This window comes from Thermobia domestica, chromosome 5, assembly GCF_964235325.1.
Source record: "Thermobia domestica chromosome 5, izTheDome1.hap1.1, whole genome shotgun sequence".
Taxonomy (NCBI): Eukaryota; Metazoa; Arthropoda; class Insecta; order Zygentoma; family Lepismatidae; genus Thermobia; species Thermobia domestica.
Genome location: NC_137458.1, coordinates 251222478 through 251248193, shown reverse-complemented (window position 1 = coordinate 251248193; position 25716 = coordinate 251222478). Strand labels below are relative to the sequence as shown.

The 25716-nt window shown below is 36.9% G+C and overlaps 1 protein-coding gene across 1 annotated transcript in view; it reads right to left on the bottom strand.

Annotated features, from left to right (window-relative positions):
- The window catches only part of LOC145686540 (endocuticle structural glycoprotein SgAbd-2-like), a 90291-nt gene that overhangs the window by 46231 nt on the left and 18344 nt on the right, over positions 1–25716 (bottom strand). The window contains exon 2 of the mRNA XM_081759976.1: positions 1060–1241. Coding sequence (XP_081616102.1) covers positions 1060–1241 — 182 coding nt within the window. The remainder of the gene's footprint in view (positions 1–1059; positions 1242–25716) is intronic.

The following is a 25716-nucleotide window of genomic DNA, read 5'->3' as shown; positions in this document are numbered from 1 at the left end:
GACAGAATACCTATGTTGATGATGATCAGTAACCAGCTGGTGAAATTCATATATTAGATATTGTGCAAAACTTAGCACTCCAATACACTGACGTAGTCAGGAGCATAGCCGGAAATGTTTGTTTTTGAGTGGACCAAAGTCGAAAATACGGACTAGGTGGAGTCCTCCGTGACGACATCCCTGGTGCAGACAAGACATAAATTTATTTTTTAAAAAATAATTATGAAGTTTTAGAGATGTATCCACATGGGTGCCTTATTGAATTTAGGTCTACCTCGTACATAATAACCCATGCTTCTAACGTATATGCATTCTTTGCGAGTGTTCCTATGTTCTATTCCCGGCGAGAGTGTTTGGCTCAAATACAAACCCGAGTAGTAGTTTGTAATCCATTTTAAACATTAAATCTTGTTGAAAATATCAAATGACCTCGGTGCTGAAAAAAGGACATTAAACCAACCAGCCTTCAAAATTTAAAAGTAACTAATTGGAGATTGCATTCATCAACTTTGATGAATTATGTTTTCTCCTTACTAACTTCCAAGTGTTACTTTCTTGGGTTGATTTAATTAATTTAGCGTCCCTTTCCACATCGAAGGTATATTCAACGTGGACCTAGAGGTTAACGTGAGGTCCCAACCACATGAATTCCCGTCAGAAATCGAACCCGGGTCTCCCACTCCAAAGACGAATACAGTAATCATACAGCCACAAGGAACCTCGGTGGTTTATATGTTTTGTACGGTATATTAAGAAGTCAAGGCGCGGCTCGGTAACAAACGGTTGATTTCTGTTAACAAGACGCTCTCGTTTGATCTCGAACAATGTGGGATAGTTGTTGACGTCCGTGGGATTTCTCGGAATTTCTCTTGTGTTCCTCTCACCATATACAGTGTATCGGTTGTTTCACAATCACTCACTAGTTTTTAAGTTTAGCTGATGTGGTTTAAAGATAGAACTTAATGTTGTACCATATGTAATCTACAGCTGGAATGCAACATTTTTATGTTACACGTATTTTACCAGTGCTAGTTATGATAGTTTAAGTTACACTCTCACCTGTAGCTGTAAGATCCATCTGGATTGTGAATATTAGAGTAGCTGAGAATAGGGATTGGTGGCTGTTGGGAAATCCCGCCACCCCCACCTCCAAATCCTCCTCCACCACCTGATCTTCCTCCGAAGCCTCCATACTGAGGGCGTGCCAGCACAGCAGACAGCAGGGCGGAGGTCACCAGGAACTGAAAGTACACAAACAACATGCATGATGACCAAAGCGTGAAGAAGAATCGTGTCCGTTCATTCTTTATTTTAGTTGCGTTTTCTTTATTACTCTTCTTGCCGTCGTAACATCATATTTTTAAATATATGATTGCTATTTAACGATATACGCCATTTTCACACATGAGTAGCAGTTCAGTCTGTTGACAAGCCGTAACAAGAAAATACATATATAGTAGGCCTATATTAGATACAGTTTTTTTTTTATAAAGGTCCATAAAGATGTGGGCTTCTAGAATGTGCTCAAAAAATATATGTCAATAACCTGTTATATAATAATCAATTTCACATTAAACTATGAGTAGTAGTAGGTGTTAACGATCTTCCTTTGGATTTCTCTATTAATCTTTCTTCTTTTAAGTCTTTCTTTCTTTCATGCAGTGGCGGCTCTAGAGGGAACTTATTTCGGTACGAAATTAAACTTTATTGCTAAGGAAAGAAAGTGTATTTAATGAAGTAATTCTTGTATATAGCTTTCTGAAACGTTCCTTTCTTAGCTTGTACTCATAACACATACATACACACACACACATATATTTATATATAGGGGAGACCGGTGTATTCACGAACACTTAAGCTTTGATTATAAATAACTCTTTCGTTTTTAGAGATGAAATTAAGATTTCTTGTAGATAGAAAGCTTGGAGTTTTTCGTGTTTACTAAAATGCAGAGGAAAGTCGAAAGTAACACATTCCAACAAATCAGTGAGATGTTTTTAAAATGTACCTATGCTCGGGATTGTACCGGTAGTCGGGGTAATCCCGAACATAATGTTTACTTTAGACTTTCATTTACGAAAGAAGAGAAATGCATTAAAACACATTAAAATTATACTGTAATTTAGTGTTTAAATATTTAATAAGAATAATAATTGCAAACATAACTCAAGTTAGTGAGAAACATGATCAGACCTCATCATCTTTGAAACTATTACAAATGAAAGCTAGCAGGTAATAGGCTAAACAAATATACTGTTATGAAACAAATTCAGAAATAACGGGTGCAGTAAATAAAATATTCAGTCAAATGAAAACATTATTTGGAATTGTAGAAATCACAGATATACGCATTAATGTTTTGCTTCCAAAAGCTGTATTCTTTATTCGTCCAATTTTCAAATGCGGTCAACAAAACTGGCTAACTGCTAATGGACGCTACTAAGCTAAATAAATTTGTAAAACATTCCGTGAATCACACACAGAAAAAATTGCAACCTATGATGAAGGATCAGATATCTAAAATAGGGTTACTGACTATAGAATAATGAAATAAGCTACTAATGGCTTAAAACAATAAATATAGCAAACTATTCTAATTAATAAAGCTAATAACTCTTATTACCAAGACATGATCTATTTCCCAAACCAATTTAATTAACTTATTACTTACTTTTTAATTAAAAAAATATTAAAAAGTGATAATTTATTTCACACCATGGGGCAATCCCAAACACTCCGGGGTAATGGCAAACATTCTATCTGGCATTTCTTCATGAGACGCCATTTTATTGTCAAAGTTGAAACTAATTATTGACTGCATACACGCTAGTAAGATTGCAAAGAACTAATACTCAAATATAGGGGAATATATAGCCTTATCTGTAACAATATAGATAAGATAAAAGCCATCTTAACTTGCCCAGATTGTTGAATCAGTGTTATAAGTGAATCGACAAAAACAACAAAATGTCTTCTTCCTGGCAATCCACTCAACTGACTGTCACCAAATTTATGGTACACCTTCCAGGTTTCTCCGCTAGCATGCAGCAAAATCTTCTGTTTTCTATCAAGCTTCCTTGGGAGTAAACTTGAGTGTTCGGCATTACCCCAGTGTTCGCGAATACCCGGTCTCCGATATATATATATATATATATATATATAGAGAGAGAGAGAGAGAGAGACATTTAAAGATGTGTTTCCCTCAATAGCGATCACTGTTTTCATATATTCATTCTACATATACATTTTTTTAGCCTACAAGCCAGAGAATTACTGAAAATATTACCATGGACTCCGATGGAACCAACTAGGCTCTACTGATCAAGACCCAACCAACTTAACACTTCTGTACTACAAGTCGTCAAGGTAAAAGGGGATATACACGCAAGGTCAAACTTTTAGAACTGACTAGGTATGATTCCATATCGGGACCAGGTACCTGGATAAAACCTATATATTATCTGAAAGCTCTTGTCATGAGAAGTACGAAAGCGTTTTCAAATCACGGGCAAACCCATAACTTCACCCTACAAGAGGCCAGTTGGTGTTTGTGATCCTATGTATGGCATATTCGACAGAAGTAAAAATGAATGTTACGACCCATTACACGTAAGCATCTGAGACCATTATGTTTCCTTTTGGCTAGTTGCTAGAAAGTTGCTCCGGCAAGGGTTTGGTAATTTCACTTTGCACCCAGACGTACCCATTTGATCATTGTTGCCAACGAATTGTAAATATAATGTGGCAAATGGTCCATCTACCACTGGACGTAAATCCATGTAACGTGGAATAAACATCATTCCTCACTAGAGAAAATGTAATGTGGACGTATTCCTCTCTGAAACACCTCAGTTTGTCAGTGTTGCCAACCAATTGTAAAAAAGATGTGTAATACAGGTTCGTATGATGAAAAATTTATACACCAATCTTGGTAGAAACATTACACGATCACACGAAACATCACATCATATATCAAAAAGACGTTGAGTGTGACCATTTCCCAAATATTTTAGGTTGTCAGTGTTGCCAACCAAATGTGAACATTACGATATTGCAAGTGGCGTGCTTGCAATTGATCAATATATAACAAATGTGACATAAGCAACATTGTACAACGGAAAACCTAGCATGGGTCAGAGTCTATTTATATTTGCCAATGCTGTAGACTTCATGCAATAATCTTGAATCTTCGCATTAGTTGGCAACACTGCTAAACTGGGGTGCTTGAGAGACGGGGACACTCACACTATGTTTTTCATTATCCAATGCTGCTTTTGTCACATTTGTTTTATATTCGTTCCATCGCACGCACGCCATTTGCATCGTTGTGAATTTTACACTTGGTTGGCAACACTGACAACCTAGAATGGTTGGAAGATGATCACACTCAATGCCTTTGTGCTATAGTATCGTGTGATATTTCTACCAAGCTTGGCGTGTAAACGTCTTATCGTACGGAACCTGTTTTACACTTTCTCGTTTTTATAATTTGTTGACAACACTGAAAAGCTGGAGTCTTTGAGAGAGGAATACGTTGAAAGAAAACGTAAAAAAAAAGCAGAATGTAATTTTCAGGATATATTAATTTTGGGTCACTTGACCTAACTGTACATCCATATGGGCTGTGAATTATACCTTCTAGGTTTTATTTCGAAAAGAAAGGTCAATTTCATGGAAACTAAATCACTAAGAACGTCGACATACGAATGGCGGTTAGTACTGACTTTTGACACTAGGGGCTAGCGACGATATAATCAACCCTTGAACAACTGAATGTGACCTTGTACACGGAATTATTGTACTATATTACGTTCACTTTTAAATATTGTGTATGAGTTCACTTAATGACGGAATAATAAAAAAAATTATCGCATAGCAAATACTACACTGTCCATATTTAATTATCTCACACACTCTTTCATCACTTAACTACCACTACCACTGATACTACATTACAAATATACACATACTACTTAAACTACAAGACACATCATGCCAATACACACCAATCATCACTATCATTAATACATGTTATACTAATAAATATACACAGACAACATTCAGATTTTACCATTTTAAATCGGCTCGAAAGGAAAGGGAAAGAAAGGAACAGGGCCAACTGGCCCTTGTATTTACTAAATCACATTCTTAAAATCAACCTGTTTAATCAATGCCCCGAGGGGACATATCGAAGTGTTGACTAACAATAGGACCCCTGCCCTGAAGGGGCAGGAACCCGGAACAAACTACATGTTCAACTCATCCCGCTGGAAGCCGTACTCCCAATTTGGGAGTCAGATAGGAGCCCTTACTGTAAATTTACACGTGCATTATGATTACTATCCTAACTATAAAGAAATTAAATACCGCCATATATGTTAAAAAAAAGAATCACTCGCTACCTACATAAACAAATCTATATATGGACAGGTCTTATAACCCTCAATTAGCAGGAAAATTGGAAGGTGAAAATATGAGGGGAAACACTGATCTTCAGAACCGGTTTTAGGAAAAGAAAAACGGAAATCACACTACTTCTGAATCCTGTCCATAGCGATCGGTAGATGAAATCATGGCGTCACTATATTGCACTTCCTATTTCAGCTTTTTAGTCCAGTTTTTACTATGAAATTTAATAGTTTATGGCTTCTTGAGACCTCCAGCGATTTTACATGTTAATAAAATCCAAATGTTACCTTTATTTGCAGCTTTTCTAGCTCATTTTCGACTTTCTGAGCTAGAAGATCCGAATCTGGCGTCCTCAGTGAAACTTCCCGGCATGGAATGGAATAATCGCGCTCTAATATCATAGCGTGGGTTTATCCTCCAATCAAAACAAAGCATTTTGGCGGTGGGGCTTTGAAACGAATAAAATTTGGTAAAATCTGGATTAAACTAGATTTTAGAAGGACCTAGGTATCTAAAAGAGAGGTGAGGGGTGGTCCTGAAAATTCTGTCTAATTTTAGATTGGTTATTTGATCTGAAAAGTTCCGTCCAATAGTGGACCTATGTTTTCAGATAGCACTGACACCGTAAGAATTGTAATAATCCATTTACACATCCATATACAAGACTTATAACTAATTTAAAATATAAATAAAGGTATTGACTCCCAAAACTATAATTCCTAATAATTTTTTTTTACAGTTTTCCATGTTAACTTGAAATAGAATAACAAACAAAATTACGAATTATATGAACAGCCAGAAATTTTTTGTTAAACGTCAAGTACAGTCGGTGCAAAAAATGTCGGGCACCCTCCTATTAAAACATCATCACATTAGACTGTAATGGCATATTACAGTTCCCCGGCGTCGTTAAAAAAAATTTGTTTGAATAACAAAATTTTGTTGAATAGAATTAACATGTATTAATACTAATAAACTAACTACTCACTCATACACTCATACACTCAAATGAGACAGTGTAACATTCACTTTGGGTATTGAGATAGAAGTTCCCTTTTTTTGTCCTCGGTACAGTTGAAAAGCTTAAGATTCTGGAAATTGTGAGTTCACCTTTTAGGTCGCAGGAAAACACGTGGTAGTCCGTTGGTGATATTCCCATCAAACGTGGGAAAACGTTCGATGTCCCTCAGTGAAACCTTGGAACCCATGCTATCATAAGCAGGGGAATAGTTAGTGGGAATTAACATATTATCCTGCACAATCGGAGTAGTCACCGGATTTACCACTGACGACGTCGTGGCGGTGTTATAATTACCCATGTAATTAAAAGGGATTCTGTTGGTCGTATTGAATATGTTGGGCTCCATCCCCGGACCAATCGCACCCGTGAACAACGACTCAGAATGGTACCGATCTCCTCTTCCCGGCAACACGCTATGTGATTGTATACCTCAATGTAAGGAGGGAGCACTCACGCTAGTGACCGTAGTCGTCACAACACTCGACTGATTCGGCACACTATTGGAATTAAACCATGACTTTGGTTCTGACCGATGCATGGGGTAGTGCGTCGCAATATCCCGTGCATCAACTGACATTAAATTTTCCTTTCCTGCGCAACAGGTAGTTGTTATCACTAGCGGATCCAGAAGAATCGTTTGGGAGGGGCGGTTCGCTTCCTGGAAGATGAACGTAGCCTCAAGGTGACCAGAATTCTTATTTGCAAGAAAGGGACGCATATGAATCCGGGGCTGGAGGGGGGTGTAAACTTGATTCCCAGATGCCATATTGTGACCCGAACTTGTATTGCTTTTATATGAAAGTACATGCTTTCTGTAAATTTAAATTAAATACGCATTTCCGTTTTGGAAGCGAGGCGGTGACATGATTCACTTCACACATAGTCGCTGCAATATATCAAATGCACTGTCTTGCACAGCACTTGCATAAAAGAAAATTCTGTATTGACGATGGCCTTCATTTTAACGAAAGAGTACAATTTGATCTAATAATTTATATTTTGAATAACAATTGCGGGACAACAGTTGAAAAAAAAAAGGAAGGCTCAGTCTACGCAAAAGTAGATAACAAAAGTATACATGCATAAATAATGTTACAAAATTCATCTATCTCTATATTTGTGGGGTCCACGAAACACTATAATTATAGCTATGCCTACAACAAAAATACAATTATATTATACTAGCCTTCGCCCAGGGGGGGGCTTTGCCCTGAGACCCTCAATTTGCTCGGCATACAGCCTCGCACAATATAGCAAATTCTCACTGGCGCAAATCCGGGGGGATGAGGAGGACGCCCCTTCAATCTTGGAACTGGGGGACTGCCCCCCAATAATCCGATTTGAAATGTATCTTTTGGGGAGAAATGTGATGATTTGTGTCCGATTGACACAAAGGAAAGTGAGATGAAATTAATGTTTGCCCAGAATAAGCCTCAAATATGCATGCCTCCCAATGTTCAAGAAAACTTTGCTCTCCAGAACCCTGCACAGCATTGTTTTGCAACTTCATAAATATTTTGAATATCGCTTTTAAAAAAATATGGGAACGGTCTTACCCGTTTCCCCCAATGTTGAAGACAGATTTGCGCCGCTGCAAATGCTCCTACGTGATACTGTGGCACAATATTTCGCGTTCTTCCTCCTGTGTTTTTCATATACAATTGAATTGAGCTAAAACTCTGTCACGAAATTCAAACATCTCGTAAGACATTTTAGTCACCCACCTCCACCTCTTTTCCTTCCCTTCTACGTTAAGTGGCGAACAAACCCGCTCAAATACATTTTGAACTATTTTAAATAAAAAATCAAATTACCAACTTTCATATTTCTAACCATAAGGGATCCTGAGATATGGACATCTTATAATAATATTTCCCATCCCTTTTCTTCCCTTTTAGATAAAATATCAGAAGCGCTGAAATATATGTTGAATTATTTTAAGTGGGAAGTCCATATACGAAATTCCCTGTTTCTAACTTTCAAAGATTCTTAGATATTGATATCTTACTATGATGATTGCAATCCGCGTCCCTTTCTCTCCCACCTCTTATTTTCTCCATTTTACTAAAGTATCAAAAAACGTTGAAACGCTTGAAATATTATTTTAAATAAGAAATCCAAATACCAAATTTCAAGTCTCTAACGAAAGGATTTGGAGAGATGGCCATCTTAGTAAAATAATTTCCACACCATTCCCCCTTCCTTTCTTCGAATTTCAAAAAAATCCTTCCTTAATGATACCCTACGTCACAAATCTTAACTACTGTTCGAATTTCAAGTTCTAGCTTAAGCAGTTTGGCCTGTGCGATGATAAGTTATTCACTTAGGACTTCGTCTTTTATATATGAATTGCAATAACAGCTTGTGTCATTTCCCAAGAAAAGATGAAATGCAATTAAAAGTCACAATGAATCCCTGGTCTCTTCCTAATGTTTCCGCGTTGAACCCCAAAAATCACGGCCTTCTTTGTTGATCTAGTAGCTAGCGAACGTACCTTTGATCTTTGATGTATGAGGTTCTGTGGTCAGTGCCGTGCCGTGGAAAATCAGCGCCTGGGGCGTTAGTATACAACGGTGCCCCCGTACATATAAGTGAGGTCGATAGACTAGCCGCGAAGCGCCACCAAGGTTGGCGCGAGGCATAAGAAAATTTTCAAAAATAAAACCTGCTTTTTCTTGTTTTTAAGCATTTTTATTACTTCTCTTCCTTTCATTTTATATATGTGCACAAGTATAAATCTGACCTCGGTGAAATTAAATATTAGATTGAAAAATATTGATGTTGATCTAAAATATTCCAAGTAAGTTTTCCTCAATTTTTCCTTCTTTTCTTTTTCTTCCCGAATTTTGCGCCCCCTTACTTCGGCACCAGGGACCGTCGCCCTGCTCGGCCCCCAACAGCACGGCACTGTCTGTGGTTTGATTCCGGGTGAGTGAGCATCGAATGCACTACAGTGGTTCAGATCCAACTTTAAACACTAGTTCTGTAAAGCATCGCTTTTGATAAACGACATAAATACATATCAATCAATCAACCAAAAGAAAAATCTCGGATTCAGAGAGCTTTCGGTAAGGAGCGCTGACGATTCTATGTTTCTCTTTATTCAAGGTGAAGGTACTTGAAGTTTCAGGACCCGAATTCCATTTCCATATCCTTTTTCTAGGACACAATGTTAAAATATACCTTTTTACCCTCTTTCCTACAGCTGTTCGTTCAACCTCTGAATCATAAACTCGCTCCTTTGGGGCTTATGGTGACCGTCTCAAGGAACTAGGGACAGAAGTAGTCACACTTCATATATGTCTGTATTAAGTACTTTAAGTACCACACATTTTGATTTGACTGTGGTAGGCTTGTCCCACAGTTTGGATATGTCGGGAAAAGACCTTCCCAATGGTAAATGCTGGAAGTAAATTTTTAAAAACCTTTGGAGGGGGCGGTCGCCCCCTCCGCCCTCCCCGTGGATCCGCCAGTGGTTGTTATAGCAGGTAATATTTCTGAGGAATCGCTACCGGGGAAAGGATAGGTTACCTCTGATTTTTCGCGACTAGGTTTCGTTATTTCTTATTGAATATTTACTATTTCGTTCTGAATTTTCGAAATTTTTTGGTCAGTTACTTCCAGTTTGGTTTCCAGTGATAAATCTGACAAGGTTGACTTTAAATTATCAATTTCGGCCTGCTGTGTTTCTAGTTTATTGTTGATCTTATGCAATTTGGTATCTATTTGTTTAAATTCGGAATTTACATGATCAAATTTACCCTCAGTCTCCTGCTGAAGTTGCTTTAGGGATTGCTGAGCCTCGCATCTGACCAAATCAATTTCAGTAGACATTTGCTCCCTCAATGTGGTTATTGAGGAAGCAAAGTCCGAACATATGTTGTCGATTTTCTTGGTTAGTACCTCAAATCGAGATTCGGTTTCTCGGTTCGAGGTGTCAAATTTTTCATTTATTTCGCGTCTCATCTCCAGGCTATTTTCATTTATTTCGCGTCTCATCTCCAGGCTATTTTCATTTATTTCGCGTCTCATCTCCAGGCTATTATTATCTATTTTTTCATTTATTTCATACCTCATCTGTTGATTATCCCGATCTATTTTTTGTAGCATTTGTTGCAATGAAAGGAGGAGAGCGTCATTATTAGATGACACAGTCTTCCTTTGCTCTTCTTTGGTTTTATCACCAATTGAATCCCCATTTCTTTCATCATCATCGAGGTCAGATATCTCCACTGGAGATATTTGGCCTCGGTTCTTCGGGGTACTATACCCTCGCTCACCGTCTGAATCGGGATGTTCATTTTCTTTCTCAGAGGATAAACTCATGGGTTCACGCGACTGGTGGAGCTTCCCCTCACATTCTTTACAGTATTTAACTATCTCACCAGCCCGGACCTTTTCTGCATTTTCAGCAGTATCCTCTAAATTGGTACAACTGAAATGAGTCCATTTCAGCCCACACTCGTGACACCTCACTAGCCTACGGGAGACGCGAGCTCTTTTCTCATTACTTTCTAATGTACATTGTGTACATGAGACTTCCGCGTTCTCGTGTGATACAACTTCTCTATTGGTTGCCATAGCTTCCATACAAAAAGACACAATATAAACACATGCAATTATATACTTATAGACTAACAATACTTATTATTCAGGTACTGTTCATAAATTAAAGGACTCCTATCTAATTCCCTCCTTGGGTCAACTTCCAGCATTTTCAAATTTTAGAATTCACTTTGACAAATTCCTTCATTTCCCCCTTTCTACAGAGAGAGACAAAGATAGCAGAACAGCCAATGACTATAATTATTTAGTCTCACTGTGACTTTTTTCTTTTTAATTATTCACCTTTTGTGGCCAAGTCAATATGTGCTCGATCCTAAACAGTGTTTAATAAATAATTTCAGATCCGTTACCAGGGAAAACAATTGTTTCCATGGTAACTGTCCGATGTCAACGGTCGCCAATTGAAAGAAAACGTAAAAGAAAAGCAGAATGTTGTAATTTTCAGGATATATTAATTTTGGGTCACTTGACCTAACTGTACATCCATATGGGCTGTGAATTATACCTTCTAGGTTTTATTTCGAAAAGAAAGGTCAATTTCATGGAAACTAAATCACTAAGAACATCGACATACGAATGGCGGTTAGTACTGACTTTTGACACTAGGGGCTAGCGACGATATAATCAACCCTTGAACAACTGAATGTGACCTTGTACACGGAATTATTGTACTATATTACGTTCACTTTTAAATATTGTGTATGAGTTCACTTAATGACGGAATAATAAAAAAAATTATCGCATAGCAAATACTACACTGTCCATATTTAATTATCTCACACACTCTTTCATCACTTAACTACCACTACCACTGATACAACATTACAAATATACACATACTACTTAAACTACAAGACACATCATGCCAATACACACCAATCATTACTATCATTAATACATGTTATACTAATAAATATACACGGACAACATTCAGATTTTACCATTTTAAATCGGCTCGAAAGGAAAGGGAAAGAAAGGAACAGGGCCAACTGGCCCTTGTATTTACTAAATCACATTCTTAAAATCAACCTGTTTAATCAATGCCCGAGGGGACATATCGAAGTGTTGATTAACAATAGGACCCCTGCCCTGAAGGGGCAGGAACCCGGAACAAACTACATGTTCAACTCATCCCGCTGGAAGCCGTACTCCCAATTTGGGAGTCAGATAGGAACCCTTACTGTAAATTTACACGTGCATTATGATTACTATCCTAACTATAAAGAAATTAAATACCGCCATATATGTTAAAAAAAAGAATCACTCGCTACCTACATAAACAAATCTATATATGGACAGGTCTTATAACCCTCAATTAGCAGGAAAATTGGAAGGTGAAAATATGAGGGGAAACACTGATCTTCAGAACCGGTTTTAGGAAAAGAAAAACGGAAATCACACTACTTCTGAATCCTGTCCATAGCGATCGGTAGATGAAATCATGGCGTCACTATATTGCACTTCCTATTTCAGCTTTTTAGTCCAGTTTTTACTATGAAATTTAATAGTTTATGGCTCCTTGAGACCTCCAGCGATTTTACATGTTAATAAAATCCAAATGTTACCTTTATTTGCAGCTTTTCTAGCTCATTTTCGACTTTCTGAGCTAGAAGATCCGAATCTGGCGTCCTCAGTGAAACTTCCCGGCATGGAATGGAATAATCGCGCTCTAATATCATAGCGTGGGTTTATCCTCTAATCAAAACAAAGCATTTTGGCGGTGGGGCTTTGAAACGAATAAAATTTGGTAAAATCTGGATTAAACTAGATTTTAGAAGGACCTAGGTATCTAAAAGAGAGGTGAGGGGTGGTCCTGAAAATTCTGTCTAATTTTAGATTGGTTATTTGATCTGAAAAGTTCCGTCCAATAGTGGACCTATGTTTTCAGATAGCACTGACACCGTAAGAATTGTAATAATCCATTTACACATCCATATACAAGACTTATAACTAATTTAAAATATAAATAAAGGTATTGACTCCCAAAACTATAATTCCTAATAAATTTTTTTACAGTTTTCCATGTTAACTTGAAATAGAATAACAAACAAAATTACGAATTATATGAACAGCCAGAAATTTTTTGTTAAACGTCAAGTACAGTCGGTGCAAAAAATTTCGGGCACCCTCCTATTAAAACATCATCACATTAGACTGTAATGGCATATTACAACGTCTCCAGTATATTTTATCTAGTGACGAATGATGTTTATGCTACGTTACATGGATATACGTCCAGTTGTAGAGAAACCATTTGCCACATTATATTTACAATTCGTTGGCAACAATGACCAAATGGGTACGTCTGGGTGCAAAGCGATATACCAAACTCTTGAGAGAGTCACGTTCTAACAATGAGTTAAAAAGGATCATGATGGACTCAGGCAATTACTCGTGATGCATCGTAACATTCATTTTTACTTCTGTCGAATATGCCATACATAGGGTCGCAAACACCAACAATCTGGCTCCTTATAGGGTCAGGTTGTGTTTTGCCCGTGATTCGAAAACGGTTTCGTACTTCTCATGGCAAGAGCTTTCAAACGATATATAGGTTTCATCCAGGTACTTGGTCCCGGTAAGGAATCATCCCTAGTGAGTGAATATTTCAACTGTGGGGTTTGTAGCTTCGAATTCCGTTGAAAGATTTGATTCTTTAGTGCAATTAGGCCAATATATAAGTCCTTAGGATCTAGGACAAAATTAGAACCACTTGATGGACATTCTTCCTGAGGTGACGATTCACTAAATGTGTGTAAATCATATAGATTTTCTGAATGTTCGTGTAACCCTGGTTATTTTATTCCTTGTTTCAAGTTGCGTAGGCATATTAGACCCTCAGCTATGATCATTTTAAAGTAACTACATGAAATTTGCATTTAAAAAAAGCTGCTTGATACTATCGGCCTTATCATACAGAATGAGCCTGGCAACCAAAAGAAACCTGGTAATTTTCATAGTTAAAAGTCAACTATTCACGTATGTTGTGATTTACAGCTACCGTCTTCTTGTTACGCACATAGTTAAAAAGAAACGAACAAATACAGATTATTTGTTTTTATGCATGGGCCAGATGCAGCTCAGGGGCTGCCATTTGGTCATCACTTTCTCAGAGTATTAGTTGCTTGACTGGTATTCTAGAACTCCTTCCAAAAAAGTTTTTGCCCTGATTTTTGTGGCACCTTCGACTGAATGATCAGCACTGGTGCAAATTCCGGGGACGACGGGGACATGTCCTGTCTAATCTTGAAACTTGGGGGACTGTCCACCCAATAATTTGATTTGAAATGTTTTTTTTTTTTTTTTTTTGGGGATGTGATGATTTGTGTTCGACTGTCATAAAGGAAAGTGAGATGAAATTGATGTCTCTTGCTGTATAATATACAACAGGTTCACCTCAGAAATTAGATTCAACTACCGTAATATGAGTCATATCTCCCTCCTCCACCCTCAGGATTAAGCCTCAAATCTGCCCACCTTCCAATGTTGAAGACAACTCTGTTCCCCTGATTCTCCACAGCACTGTTTCACAACGTCATAAATATTTTGAATATTGTTTTTTAAAAAAATATGGGAATAGTCTTACCCATCCCCCCAATTTTGAAGACAGATTTGCGCCTATGATCACCAGGTTGGAGAAAGTCCATTGATTGTCCATCGTTCAATTTACCTTCCAAGCTGCAAATGATTGAGAATAGAGCGGATCGAAAATCTATGGATTCAGAAATAGCAATCTATTTTACTTATATGAAATTGAATTGAGTAATAAGAAAGTTTGGAAAAGACAACGGACAATCTGAACATTTTTAGCAAATGTCCAGTTTCCACAAAGACGTCTCCTGTCACTGGCAATGAAATGCTATGAATGCATAGACTTTTAAAGAATCTTCCCACAAGTATGACTACTTTGGATGTCATGAATACTGTCATCAGATGACAAGCAATAAAAATAGAGGTATATTATATATAATGCCAGATTTCCTCCGGAGTAGAATTTCAACACACTCGAGGTGAAAAGTAACAATACGAAAATATTGGGAATCTTTATATATTGAGGACGGATCTATATGGTGCCGAGGAATTTCATGAGTCCGAGGGTGGAGGATTTTCCGATGGGTCACGCTCTGAAATCATTACTGAATGAAATGTTTCTCTTACGAAAAGACAATGAGAACACATATGCTAACCACACATCACCTAACTTACGAAAGCCTAGCTGACTATTACTGAATCGTTCTTGCATCTTCAGAAATGTTCTCCGTGTAACAGATCTCGTTATTCCTGGAATTATAGAAACATAATTCTGACTTTATGTGCAACTTTGTTGAGTTATGATATCATCGTTGTCCCCTATTCTCGGGCGATCAAATTTGCCAGCAATGTACGAATGTAAGACAAAGAAGATGGAAATCGCTTAGGAAGAAATATTTGGTTTCAAAAATACAAAGATTGAGTTTCTTGGAAACACGGACGTAATATTGGTTTTACATCTTCTTTATATGTAGTTTAATACGTTCATAGCTACTTTTCGAATCTTACATTATCTTATTATAGAAACTTGCACAAATATCTGTAAAGCTTCTTAAATGCAATTCGTCTATAGGATGTCCAAGAAATCCCCTAACCCGTACGTTTGAGTATCACAGAGAAGAGTGCCAGTGTAATTTTAGTTGTTCTGGTATTGGTAACACTGCTTTGTATGCCATGAATCGTTTATGGGTACAACACGAAAGACTCCACCCCATTTTGCCCTTAAAACACATGATTTGCTTAAAGAATAATTACCAGGCTGCTGATTTGGGCGTGGTCGTGTAACATCTTCATGCGCATTGAAATGGCCCTCATGAAGCTCGGACCTTACAACACCAGCAATGCGTTGGGGAAAATAATCAAGTCACATATGTCTGGTACAGGACAGACGAAGAATTGCTCGAAAGTGTGGAGGAAGCTTTAAGTACAATAACTCCTCAGTTAGTCATTAACACTTCAAGAAGACCATGTAAATGCATACTACGCGTATACGGTACATTACATATACAGGGTGTCTATCGGTCACGAAAGTCGCGAATGTCACGAAAAAGTTACGAAATCAGAAAATGGTCATGAAAGTCACGAAAAAGTCACGGAATTTAGCTTGTGGGTCATGATTTTTTTTAATTGTTCAAATGTAAGTACATATTGGAAAATTTTGTTCTATAAAACGTCAAAATTCACCACCAAAAATTTCTATGGTCGCCTTTAGACGCTACCAAATCGCAAGCAAAGTACGTTTTAATCGCATGGATGAAAAGTCGGCCTATTTCGCATCGAAATTCGCTCTTGAAAAGATTAGATAATTTTATGATTTGGTAAAGAAAAGGTCATGAAAAAGTCACGAAATTTCATTTTGAAATTTTAGTAAACACCCTGATATAGATAGGTCCATTGGATACGTATGTTTGTAATATGTATATGTAAGTACTCTGCTAGAAGAAAATGTCAGATTATGGGTATCTTCTGCAAATTTCAAATTGTGACCAAATAGATAGGTTGAAAATTACTAAATTTTAAAATATATATTCAATATTACATCAATTATTAATACCTGGGTTTTCGTAGCAATAAATAAAGGATGAAAAAAGATAGAAAGCAAACCCCTGAAGTGCTAAATTTTTACCTTAACGAAAAATTGGTTCCTAATTTTGAAAGTAGAGGGTTCCTAAATTAGAAATAGGTACAAAACTTGAAGAAAAAAGTCTGAACTTTGTATCTAATTTACTTACTGATATATAAAAAATAACGGTTAACACAGAAGCATGCTTACTCTTAGCATTGTACTGTGTAGTGCTGTACTCTAAAGCCATTACATCCAAATGTTGAACTCACTATTAAAATTACTGTTAAAAACTGATAATTTGAAGCCTGATAATAATTTCGCATTGCCAGATAGGTCCCTGTAAAATAATTTCATCATTCTGTAAGAAGAATAAATAAACTAGAGGCTAATATTCATTCGCCCGTCATTGAGCCTTTCTGATTGTGTTACCGAAGACGTCATTGTAGTGTTCTATCAAAACTGTCCAAACACACTTCTCGAGGAGGTTTACGTAGATAGACGATGAGTGAAGTGCATCGTTAAAGCAACTACTATTTGAGGCTAGGAACGTCTTCATGAAAACCGGGAGTTGAGACTTTCGAGATTTCATCACCACAGATACGACCCATAAAACGAAGTCCATTCAGATGTCATTTTAAAGTTGAACTACGACCGTCCATTCGTTGTTCCTTGCAGATTTGACGAAATATGAAATCCAGTCAAGTTCAGCATTGGTTCTATTACACCTACCCCTGGAATTTATACATCGGATAGTCATCTCACTATTTGGAACAGCTTTAGCATCGCGTAGAGCAAAGAATAATTAAGGCAAATACTAATTTCCTATCCTAGTAGTAAAATTCTTACTCTTCTCTTCTCTCTTTTACCTTCCACCTAATCTAGCCGTTATTTCATCATTTGAAACTCTTGAGTTTCATTTATGCATTGAAGCATCACCTCTCACAATTTAAGTTGTGGGTAAATTATAAGACAGTCGTCTCCATTGACATCTCTTTGAGTAATTTTACGATTATTTGCAAGTTATTCATAAGTCAATTTCTAAACTGATCGAACTCACGTTCAACAGCTGCACAGGAGACTTGTACAAACTTTTCTTACTCAGGTGATTTAGTTCCTACGGATGCAAAGTTGGCCCTTCAAATTACGCTACATATCATTCTCAACACCAGCGCATAACTCATGCGCCCAACGGTGACATATAGTGCATTTAATCCACGTGTTCGCGGACCTGCCCGTTGCCAAGAGAGTATCTTTCTACTCTTTCATCTTTTCCTGTTGCAGTTTCTTTGTACCAAGTTACTTAATCACATCAGATGATGTAGACGGTGCATCAAACAAAGTACCTACAACAATAGGTTTACAAAGCAATGATGCTTTCTTTCCTTTCACTGTCGAAATGATCTTCTTCTTCTTCCGATCTTTTGCAAGGAGTATCCGTGAAAGCATTTCTAAATTAAGATAACGTCAACACAGCTGCCCTCCTGAGCTTCTTGTAGTTTGTAAAGATGGTAGCACGAGTGTGAACTTATTTAAAAGACGGAAAGTGTTAAACTCATTTTCATGATCGTTATTGGTTTGTAGGTGGCAGGTTAGGTCAGACGATGTAGAATTATCAACAGGTGGAAAAGTATAAGATGAAATTACTACGGAGTCAAATAGACAGATCACACGCATTTTAAATCTATTAGCGGCATTTCTAGTATAGCAGCTCGAAGATAAATCTATTCTATCAGTGGACCAATGTTCATATTCCTAAGAGGTTAGAAAGGAAGTGGAATAAGCCAGTTTTCAACCATGAAGGACACGTCGAGAGGCTGTAGACGATGACTGTTATGTGAAATAGATGTACGAAGGTGACTCCTATCTCACGAGTACGATCAATTATCTCGATGTTTGTCCCATGTGAGTGATGTCTGTCAAAGATTAGATGCACTAGATCATCTAGTTTGATTAACTTTGTCAATCAAGTGTTCGAATTACTTCGTGAAATTCAGAGTTTCATCAAACGAGATTTGTGACACGTGATAACTGATCCATTAGAGCTCCATATTTAAAGTTATATTCCCTATTCTTTAGAGTGCATATTATAAATGGTGGTGCGAAATGATCAGTTGGACCCATACATATTACGAGAGTGACAAGAGTTTCACGTCCAGCGGTAGATGTTTGTGAGACGCACCGTTTTTTCCTCTTTAGACAGATAACATTACAGCGCTTTATCTCAACGATTGTGATTCCAGTCTCATAGCAGTTGGAAATCCTATGTGGAGCGAATTCCAAGAATTTTGCTTCGTCCCTCATCATTTTAAAAGATGTATCTACTATTTCTTAAGCGAAACCTTTTGCTCTGGCAACTGATATTTTTTCTGGTGTCCGAAATATGAGATCAGGATGTCGTTTCAGGAAACCTCTCAGCCATTATTTTTACAAGCAGCTTTATTCTTACTAAAATAGTTAGGTATATTGCTTAGTAGTGCAAAATGGAACGCAACGGAATTAATTTCCCTAGTTCGGAGACTGCAGTACTTTTCATGCACAACTCTAAAATAATGTGTTAATTAATTTTCCATTTTTTCTTAAAGACTGGCTTCCTACAGATGCTCTGATTCACAACTTCGTTTACACTTATATTTGTTTCCCTACATTTCTCGACGTAGTCCTCCAAGATCGTTTGCGGCACTGCACGTTTGTTGTTGTTTTAAAATAGATTATTCCTTACTCAAGACAGCATCAACAGCCCATTTGATTGCAGCCTGATTCCAGACACGTCTAAGGATAGTATATTCCTAAGAGAAACAACACAGTTTTCGTTATAGTAATAGTAATTAAATTTCAGGCAAGAGAAGTTCGGAAATTAGTAATATCTGAAATTAAGACCCATTACCTCGTTTATTTTTAAGGCATACTGTATTCAACTGGTCTCTTTGTAGCATCCAAACACTACACAAAATAAAGCATACTGCAAACTAATGTATTACTTTCTACGTTTCACTTTGCAAACAAGTTTTTCAATCAAACATAACACTCAACTTGATGATGCAACTTCTGCAGACGAATGACACCAAATTCACAATGGCGGCTAGGAGCATTCTTCTTCGCATGTTAGTAGTCACTCATGCAGAAAACAGCAAGAAAAACCAAATAGCTGACTACACGGAATTAGGACACTACCCGAAATTCGAGCACTTTATTCTATAGTATGTACTACGAAAATAACTAAAATTACACTGACATTGCCCTCTGTGATACTCAAAAACTAAAGATAAGGGACCTCTTGGACATCCTGTAGTATATGTAAGGACAATACATTTTACTATTAACACGTGTACTTTTCTTAAACAAAAATATTTATATACCAATAACTAAATTAGAAATTTAAAATCGGCCTATGTAGATCATAATTAAAAGTAACCGAATGGGAACCAACAAAACTGAATATGGCATGTTAATCTGGAAACCAAAGCAAATATGTTATTATATGAGAAGAAATATTCAAGATTTTTTCATAGCTGCAGAGCAAAGTAGAGAAACAAAATCGCTTGTTGTCAACTGTAACACATTATTTTTTTTCCCACTTTGATAAGCCTTTACAGAAATACTCAACGATACATTACAAGGTAAGCCGAATAATAATTCTCAATTTTTCTCTACGAAAACAACTGTACTTTGGAGAAAGGCAACAAATGCTTTATTGAAAATATGCACCATATCTAGCTATACATTTTGCCCATCCATCCTTCAAATTATGGATACTCTCCCAGAAAAAATATTCAAAGTTTTAGGTGATTGTTCAAGTGCTGTTGCTGGTAAAGTGCTTGAGACATCGATAAAAACAAGTAGTAGTCTGAAGGGGCCAAGTTTTATAAGTACGGCGGGTGGTGAAAGAGTTCCAAACTAACTGCAGAAATGGTGTCAATTACGTCTTTCACTGTGTGTGTGATGAAGCGTTATTTTGCTGCAAAATTACCTTTCCATGTCTTGTAGCCCAATCTGGGATTTTTTAAAACCTATGCATGGTTCAGATTGATCAGGTATTGACGGTAAAGAATACTATTCACTATTTCATCTGGTTTCAGAAGCTGATCGTATACCACACCCTTCTGATCTCATCAAATTCAGACCATTGTCTTTCTTCAGAAGCAATTCGGTTTTGCGGTCGATGTGGATGGTTATCCTGGGTCAATCCATGACATTTTGCGTTTTAGGTTTTCGAAGTAGAGCCATTTTTCGTCTGCAAACACTATCCAAAGGAAGACTTTCATGCCAAGAAAGCAACACTTCACACACCGCTTTTCGGTTTTTCATTTGTCTATCGTTCAGATGATGTGGTACCCATCTCTTTTGCCTTCTGGGTCTTTCCCATGACATGAAATATGATCAGATAAGGTTTGGCGACCAACATTTAACTTCTGTGCTGTTTGTTGTTGAGTTTGGATATTGTCTTCATCCAACAATGCTTGCAATTCCGTGTCTTGGATTGTTTTCAGCTAGCCTGGATGATCTTTGTCTTTCAGGTAGAAATCACCTCTTTTGAATCATTTAAATCAACGCACACACGCATCACTGTAAGTTTCTACAAAGGTACGACGGTTTTCATTTACATATTTCTTTTGATTGAGCAAGAACGACACTACATGCTGCGCATGTTGTTTCTTTGGTTTCAAACCAGACACGTTTACCTCACAAACACAACATCAACTTAACTCAACTCGGCTGTTCATCAATGGCGTTTTGACAGAGTCCTAGCAACAATCTGACATAACAATTGAGACTGTGAACCATCCCTTCCTTCCATCCCCATGAAGCGAAGAAATTAAGAATTATTAACTGGCACAGCCGGTATTGTCGTTTAAGAGGAAAAATTTTTGTCCAAAGGTGGGATATATTCTAATCAATAACTGTCATTGTACTGAACAAAATTATACGGGTAGTGTAAATTCTCCTATGTCATTCTAAATTCTTCCACAAAAAGAGTCTTAGAAAATCTATAAGTTAGGCTTATTCCTAAACTCACCTCCAGTTTAAAATACATCTATTGAACAACTTAAAAATAATTAATAATATCAGAAATATAAAAAATGAGCCAGGTACCGTAGTACGTGGAAAAAGATGATATGATATAATCGTATGATATATTTTTTTAAACATTGTTTGTAATGAATAAACATTTATTACGGTAGGAAGTGTTGCCAGAGCATTGTATTACAATTTATTCTGAGAACGTTTCGTCGTATATTCATGCTTTTCTGTCTGGATTTTAGTCTTTCCAGTAAACTCATTAAATAATAGACGGAGCAATGTGATGTCGACGCACTATGGGCAGGCATTCATAAACGTATATATATTCTTGCAGCTATATTACTCGTGGATTACTGACGATCCATATATACTCTCTGGCTGAGCTCGTGTAAAGTTGATCCGGAATCTTCGAGTTTTTCTTGAATAGAAGTTGAAGTAGGTGTCGTCCGGGAAGGATAAATCGGCATTACTCAAGTAACTGGACTGAGTGGTGGAAGGTCTTTTTCCTGGGGAACTTTTGGTTGTCTCGGTTAATTGGCTGATATTTTAAGTCCCTTTTCAGACCGACATGTAAGGTTTAAAATGGAATCCGAACCACTTGGCTTCCCTTCAAATTTTATAACTCCTTCACCGAGATTAGAGTCCGGAACCCTGTGTACCAAAAGTTCATGCGCTAGTCTCAACACACGACGGCGAGAGCTGACGCACATGACGAATCGGACCATGGATCAAATGCAGTAGCCACCTGACCGACTTAATTAACGTTAGGTCCAGCAGTAAAATATAACGCAATACAGTAGACCTACTTGCACAATGCAGTACATACATACATTATATTAGCCTATGTATTATAATGATGGGGCTAGAGAGAGTGGGGCAAAAACTAAAAAAAGATATTAAAATTAAGTATTTTAAATTTATATTTTTGGACTAATTGGCTGTGAATATGAGTTGGTTACTACTTTGGGTCATCAGTATTCAAGTTTCAGAAGTATATGTTGATTACAGGACCTTGGGGAATCATTGTAGTACTAAATATCGCAGGAAAATTATAAAGTATTTAGTAAATTTTCACTTAAATATATTTTATTATTGTCTTTATTAAATATGAGTTAAAATGTTTTGGAGTGACCAAAGAATATTATTAGAATTGAGAAGAAAGTTTCTTGAACATTTAAAATCAGAAGTAAAAAAGTCAGAACCGAAAAATAGCCGAATTTCTAAGCTACAGAAGCTTCGATTCCACCTCTCGCAAGTGAACTTTGTGGTAGACAAACACCGTTGTGGGGGGTTTTCTCGAGGTTCTCTCATTTCCTCTCACTTTCGTCATTCCACCATTTCATTTATTCTAATCATCACCGTTTTTAGCCTACACTGCATAATAACAGGACGTAAAACTGATTCCCCCCCCATTCATTCTTCAAATTTTGTGTCCCGTTCGTACCAAGATTAAATCACATTGAGTAGGTGTTCATAAAGAGCTTCTGCTACGATTAGGTGCATAAACTGGCACACTGTGGACATAAGCCTCCACCGTGATTAGGTGATTAGGTCCATAGCACACTAAGAACCTAGACACTGAAATATCTTGCAAACTCCAGCTAGTCCGTTCGCGTACCCCTATGGAAGTAATAGAGCGAATCGTCAGCAGTTGAAGATGAGGATGATGACGCCGAAGATTTGCTACATAATGCCGAAGCAGTGAGCAGAGCTGCGTTTGATCTAATGGAGATTGATTAGTGCTAATAAGTATTTTAGTAACTATGTTCATATTTTTAAAATTATAGTTTTGACAAAATCGCTTTCGTTTGAATATGTGATTTAATTATTGTGAAATTTTTGTTGTAATATCTGTGAGTAGGTATTTATGATTTGATTTTAAAATAAAAGTGTATTCTTTTGTTTTTCAAGTGATTATATTACTTAATATTTATTTGGTATCATGAACATGTTCATCAGGAAAATATGTTTTGGTAGGCAGTGTTTTCTTCAATTTCAATATACATTTGAGGTGTTGCAGCACAACCTAGAGTGCTAATTTTGAAATATAGTCCGCGCACAAACAAAACGAACCTTTTCCCTTGAAGATCATCTACAGTTGACACTGTTTAACTGAAGAATAGACAAATATTCTTGAACCTCCTGGGGATAATGTGGCTGTGGCTGACCCATTGTAACTGTGGGAACAATTGACTCATTGACAGTGTTGAATTCAGACATTTTCACCCTGGGAGAATGTAAACTCCTCGGGGAAGTTTTTTTTTTTTTTTTTTGTATTTTTGCAAGAAAGCAGCATATTTAACAATTCCATTCACATGCACATCTTAGCTAAATTGAGACTAATTGCTGATAAATATTCAATGAGAGATTATATTTAAAAAAACAATCGTTTAATTTTACCTAAAACATTAAAGATTGGCAAAATTTTTTTTTACTAAACTTTAACTGCTATTTACAGTAGCTATTTGTTATTATTTCCTATATTCAGTAGTTACTGTTTGTTACTAATGTAGAAGTTTTTAAAAAGATTTAAATTAACTCAAATATTTTTTGCCCTGAAACAAACATACATAGGAATATCTTTTCTTTTTTTTTTAAAAAAAAAAAAAGTAATCATTCTTTCTCACACTTCTGATTCTAAATCAAGTATATTAGCCTTGGTTTCTTTACTGCATACACCTCAATAGTTTAGTTTACGAAATCTTCAGTAGGATTAGTGCCGTATCGTGGAAAGTCAGCGCTTGGGGCGAGAGTATACGACGGCACCCCCGTACATATGAGTGAGGTCCACAGACCAGCTGCGAAAGGTGAGAAAATTTTAGAAAGTAAACCCTGCTTTTCCTTGATTTTGAGCACTTTTTATTACTTTTTTACTTTCATTTTATATATGTGCACATGCCCACATGTACACATGTGTTTCATTCCTCTCTTTTTTATTTCCTTCTTTTCTTTTTATTTTCCCTCCCGAATCGGGCGCCCCTTACTTCGGTGTCCGGGGCCGTCGCCCTGTTTGCCCCTCCTTCGTCACCTTCAATAGCAATCTTTCACTTATATACTACTATTATATTGATAAATTCTATATAAGTCTCTAACCCAGGAGGGATAACTGTTCCTCTCTGACCTCTCTAAATGACGCCCTCTGAATCTCACCCTTTAACTGACTTATTTTTAGTTACAGAAAGGTGTGTTTACTTTAACAATCGTAAAACACATTTACGTCTGTTACTTCCGATGCGAGAAATGGGATTTAGGCGCTCTATTTCAAATAATGCAAGAAATGTACATTTTTAAGAACTGAAGTCTGCTGACATCAGAGATCATACGGAATGACCGAAAGATCTTCTCTATCTTTCCTTTCCTATCTTAATCTGTGCTAGTGCTACCTACTAATATATAATATAGGGCGAGAGTATAGTACCTACTAAAATACAAACCTTTCTTCAACAGTTGACAATTTCATGTTCTGCCAAACTCGGTCATAGCGTTAAGAAATACAGGTTTTATTGACTATTTGGTATTCTATCTTAGATGTTACATGTTTAATATTTATATAGAATGGGTCTGCGTCATTTATATGTATATTGAGAGATCGGATTTCGTCTGCACGTGCAGGGAAAGAAATACAAATAATTGGGTGAGGTAATTTCTACATTTTGTGACTGAAATTTTGGGAGTTTCTCCGTGGGGGATGGATTTTCTTTGGGGGGAGATTCCCCCCGGGACCTCCTGAATTCATTCCTGCTCATTGACAGCCCACATGTGATCTTAGTACTCTTTTCAGAGTTTCACTGTTGATAAGAAGAGTTGGTTTAGTTTGTAATTCTACTATAAATGTCGATTTTCATTGTTTTCACACGACCGTTTTATTATATTTTTCAATCTTATAATTTGATCAAACTGATTTCGCCGACTAGATAATTTATCCTCTGGGTGAAACTAAAATGCAAATTTTTAAGATTCCAGCTCATTTTTTTTTTCAAAACTTATTTTGTGTCGAACACTCTTTTGCGTTTATGCTCCTTTGTGTAACAGCTCTGCATCACTCAAAACTCTTGCTGTTGAAGCTGATTTGAAGTGCATTGTCTATATTGCAGTTTGAAACAAA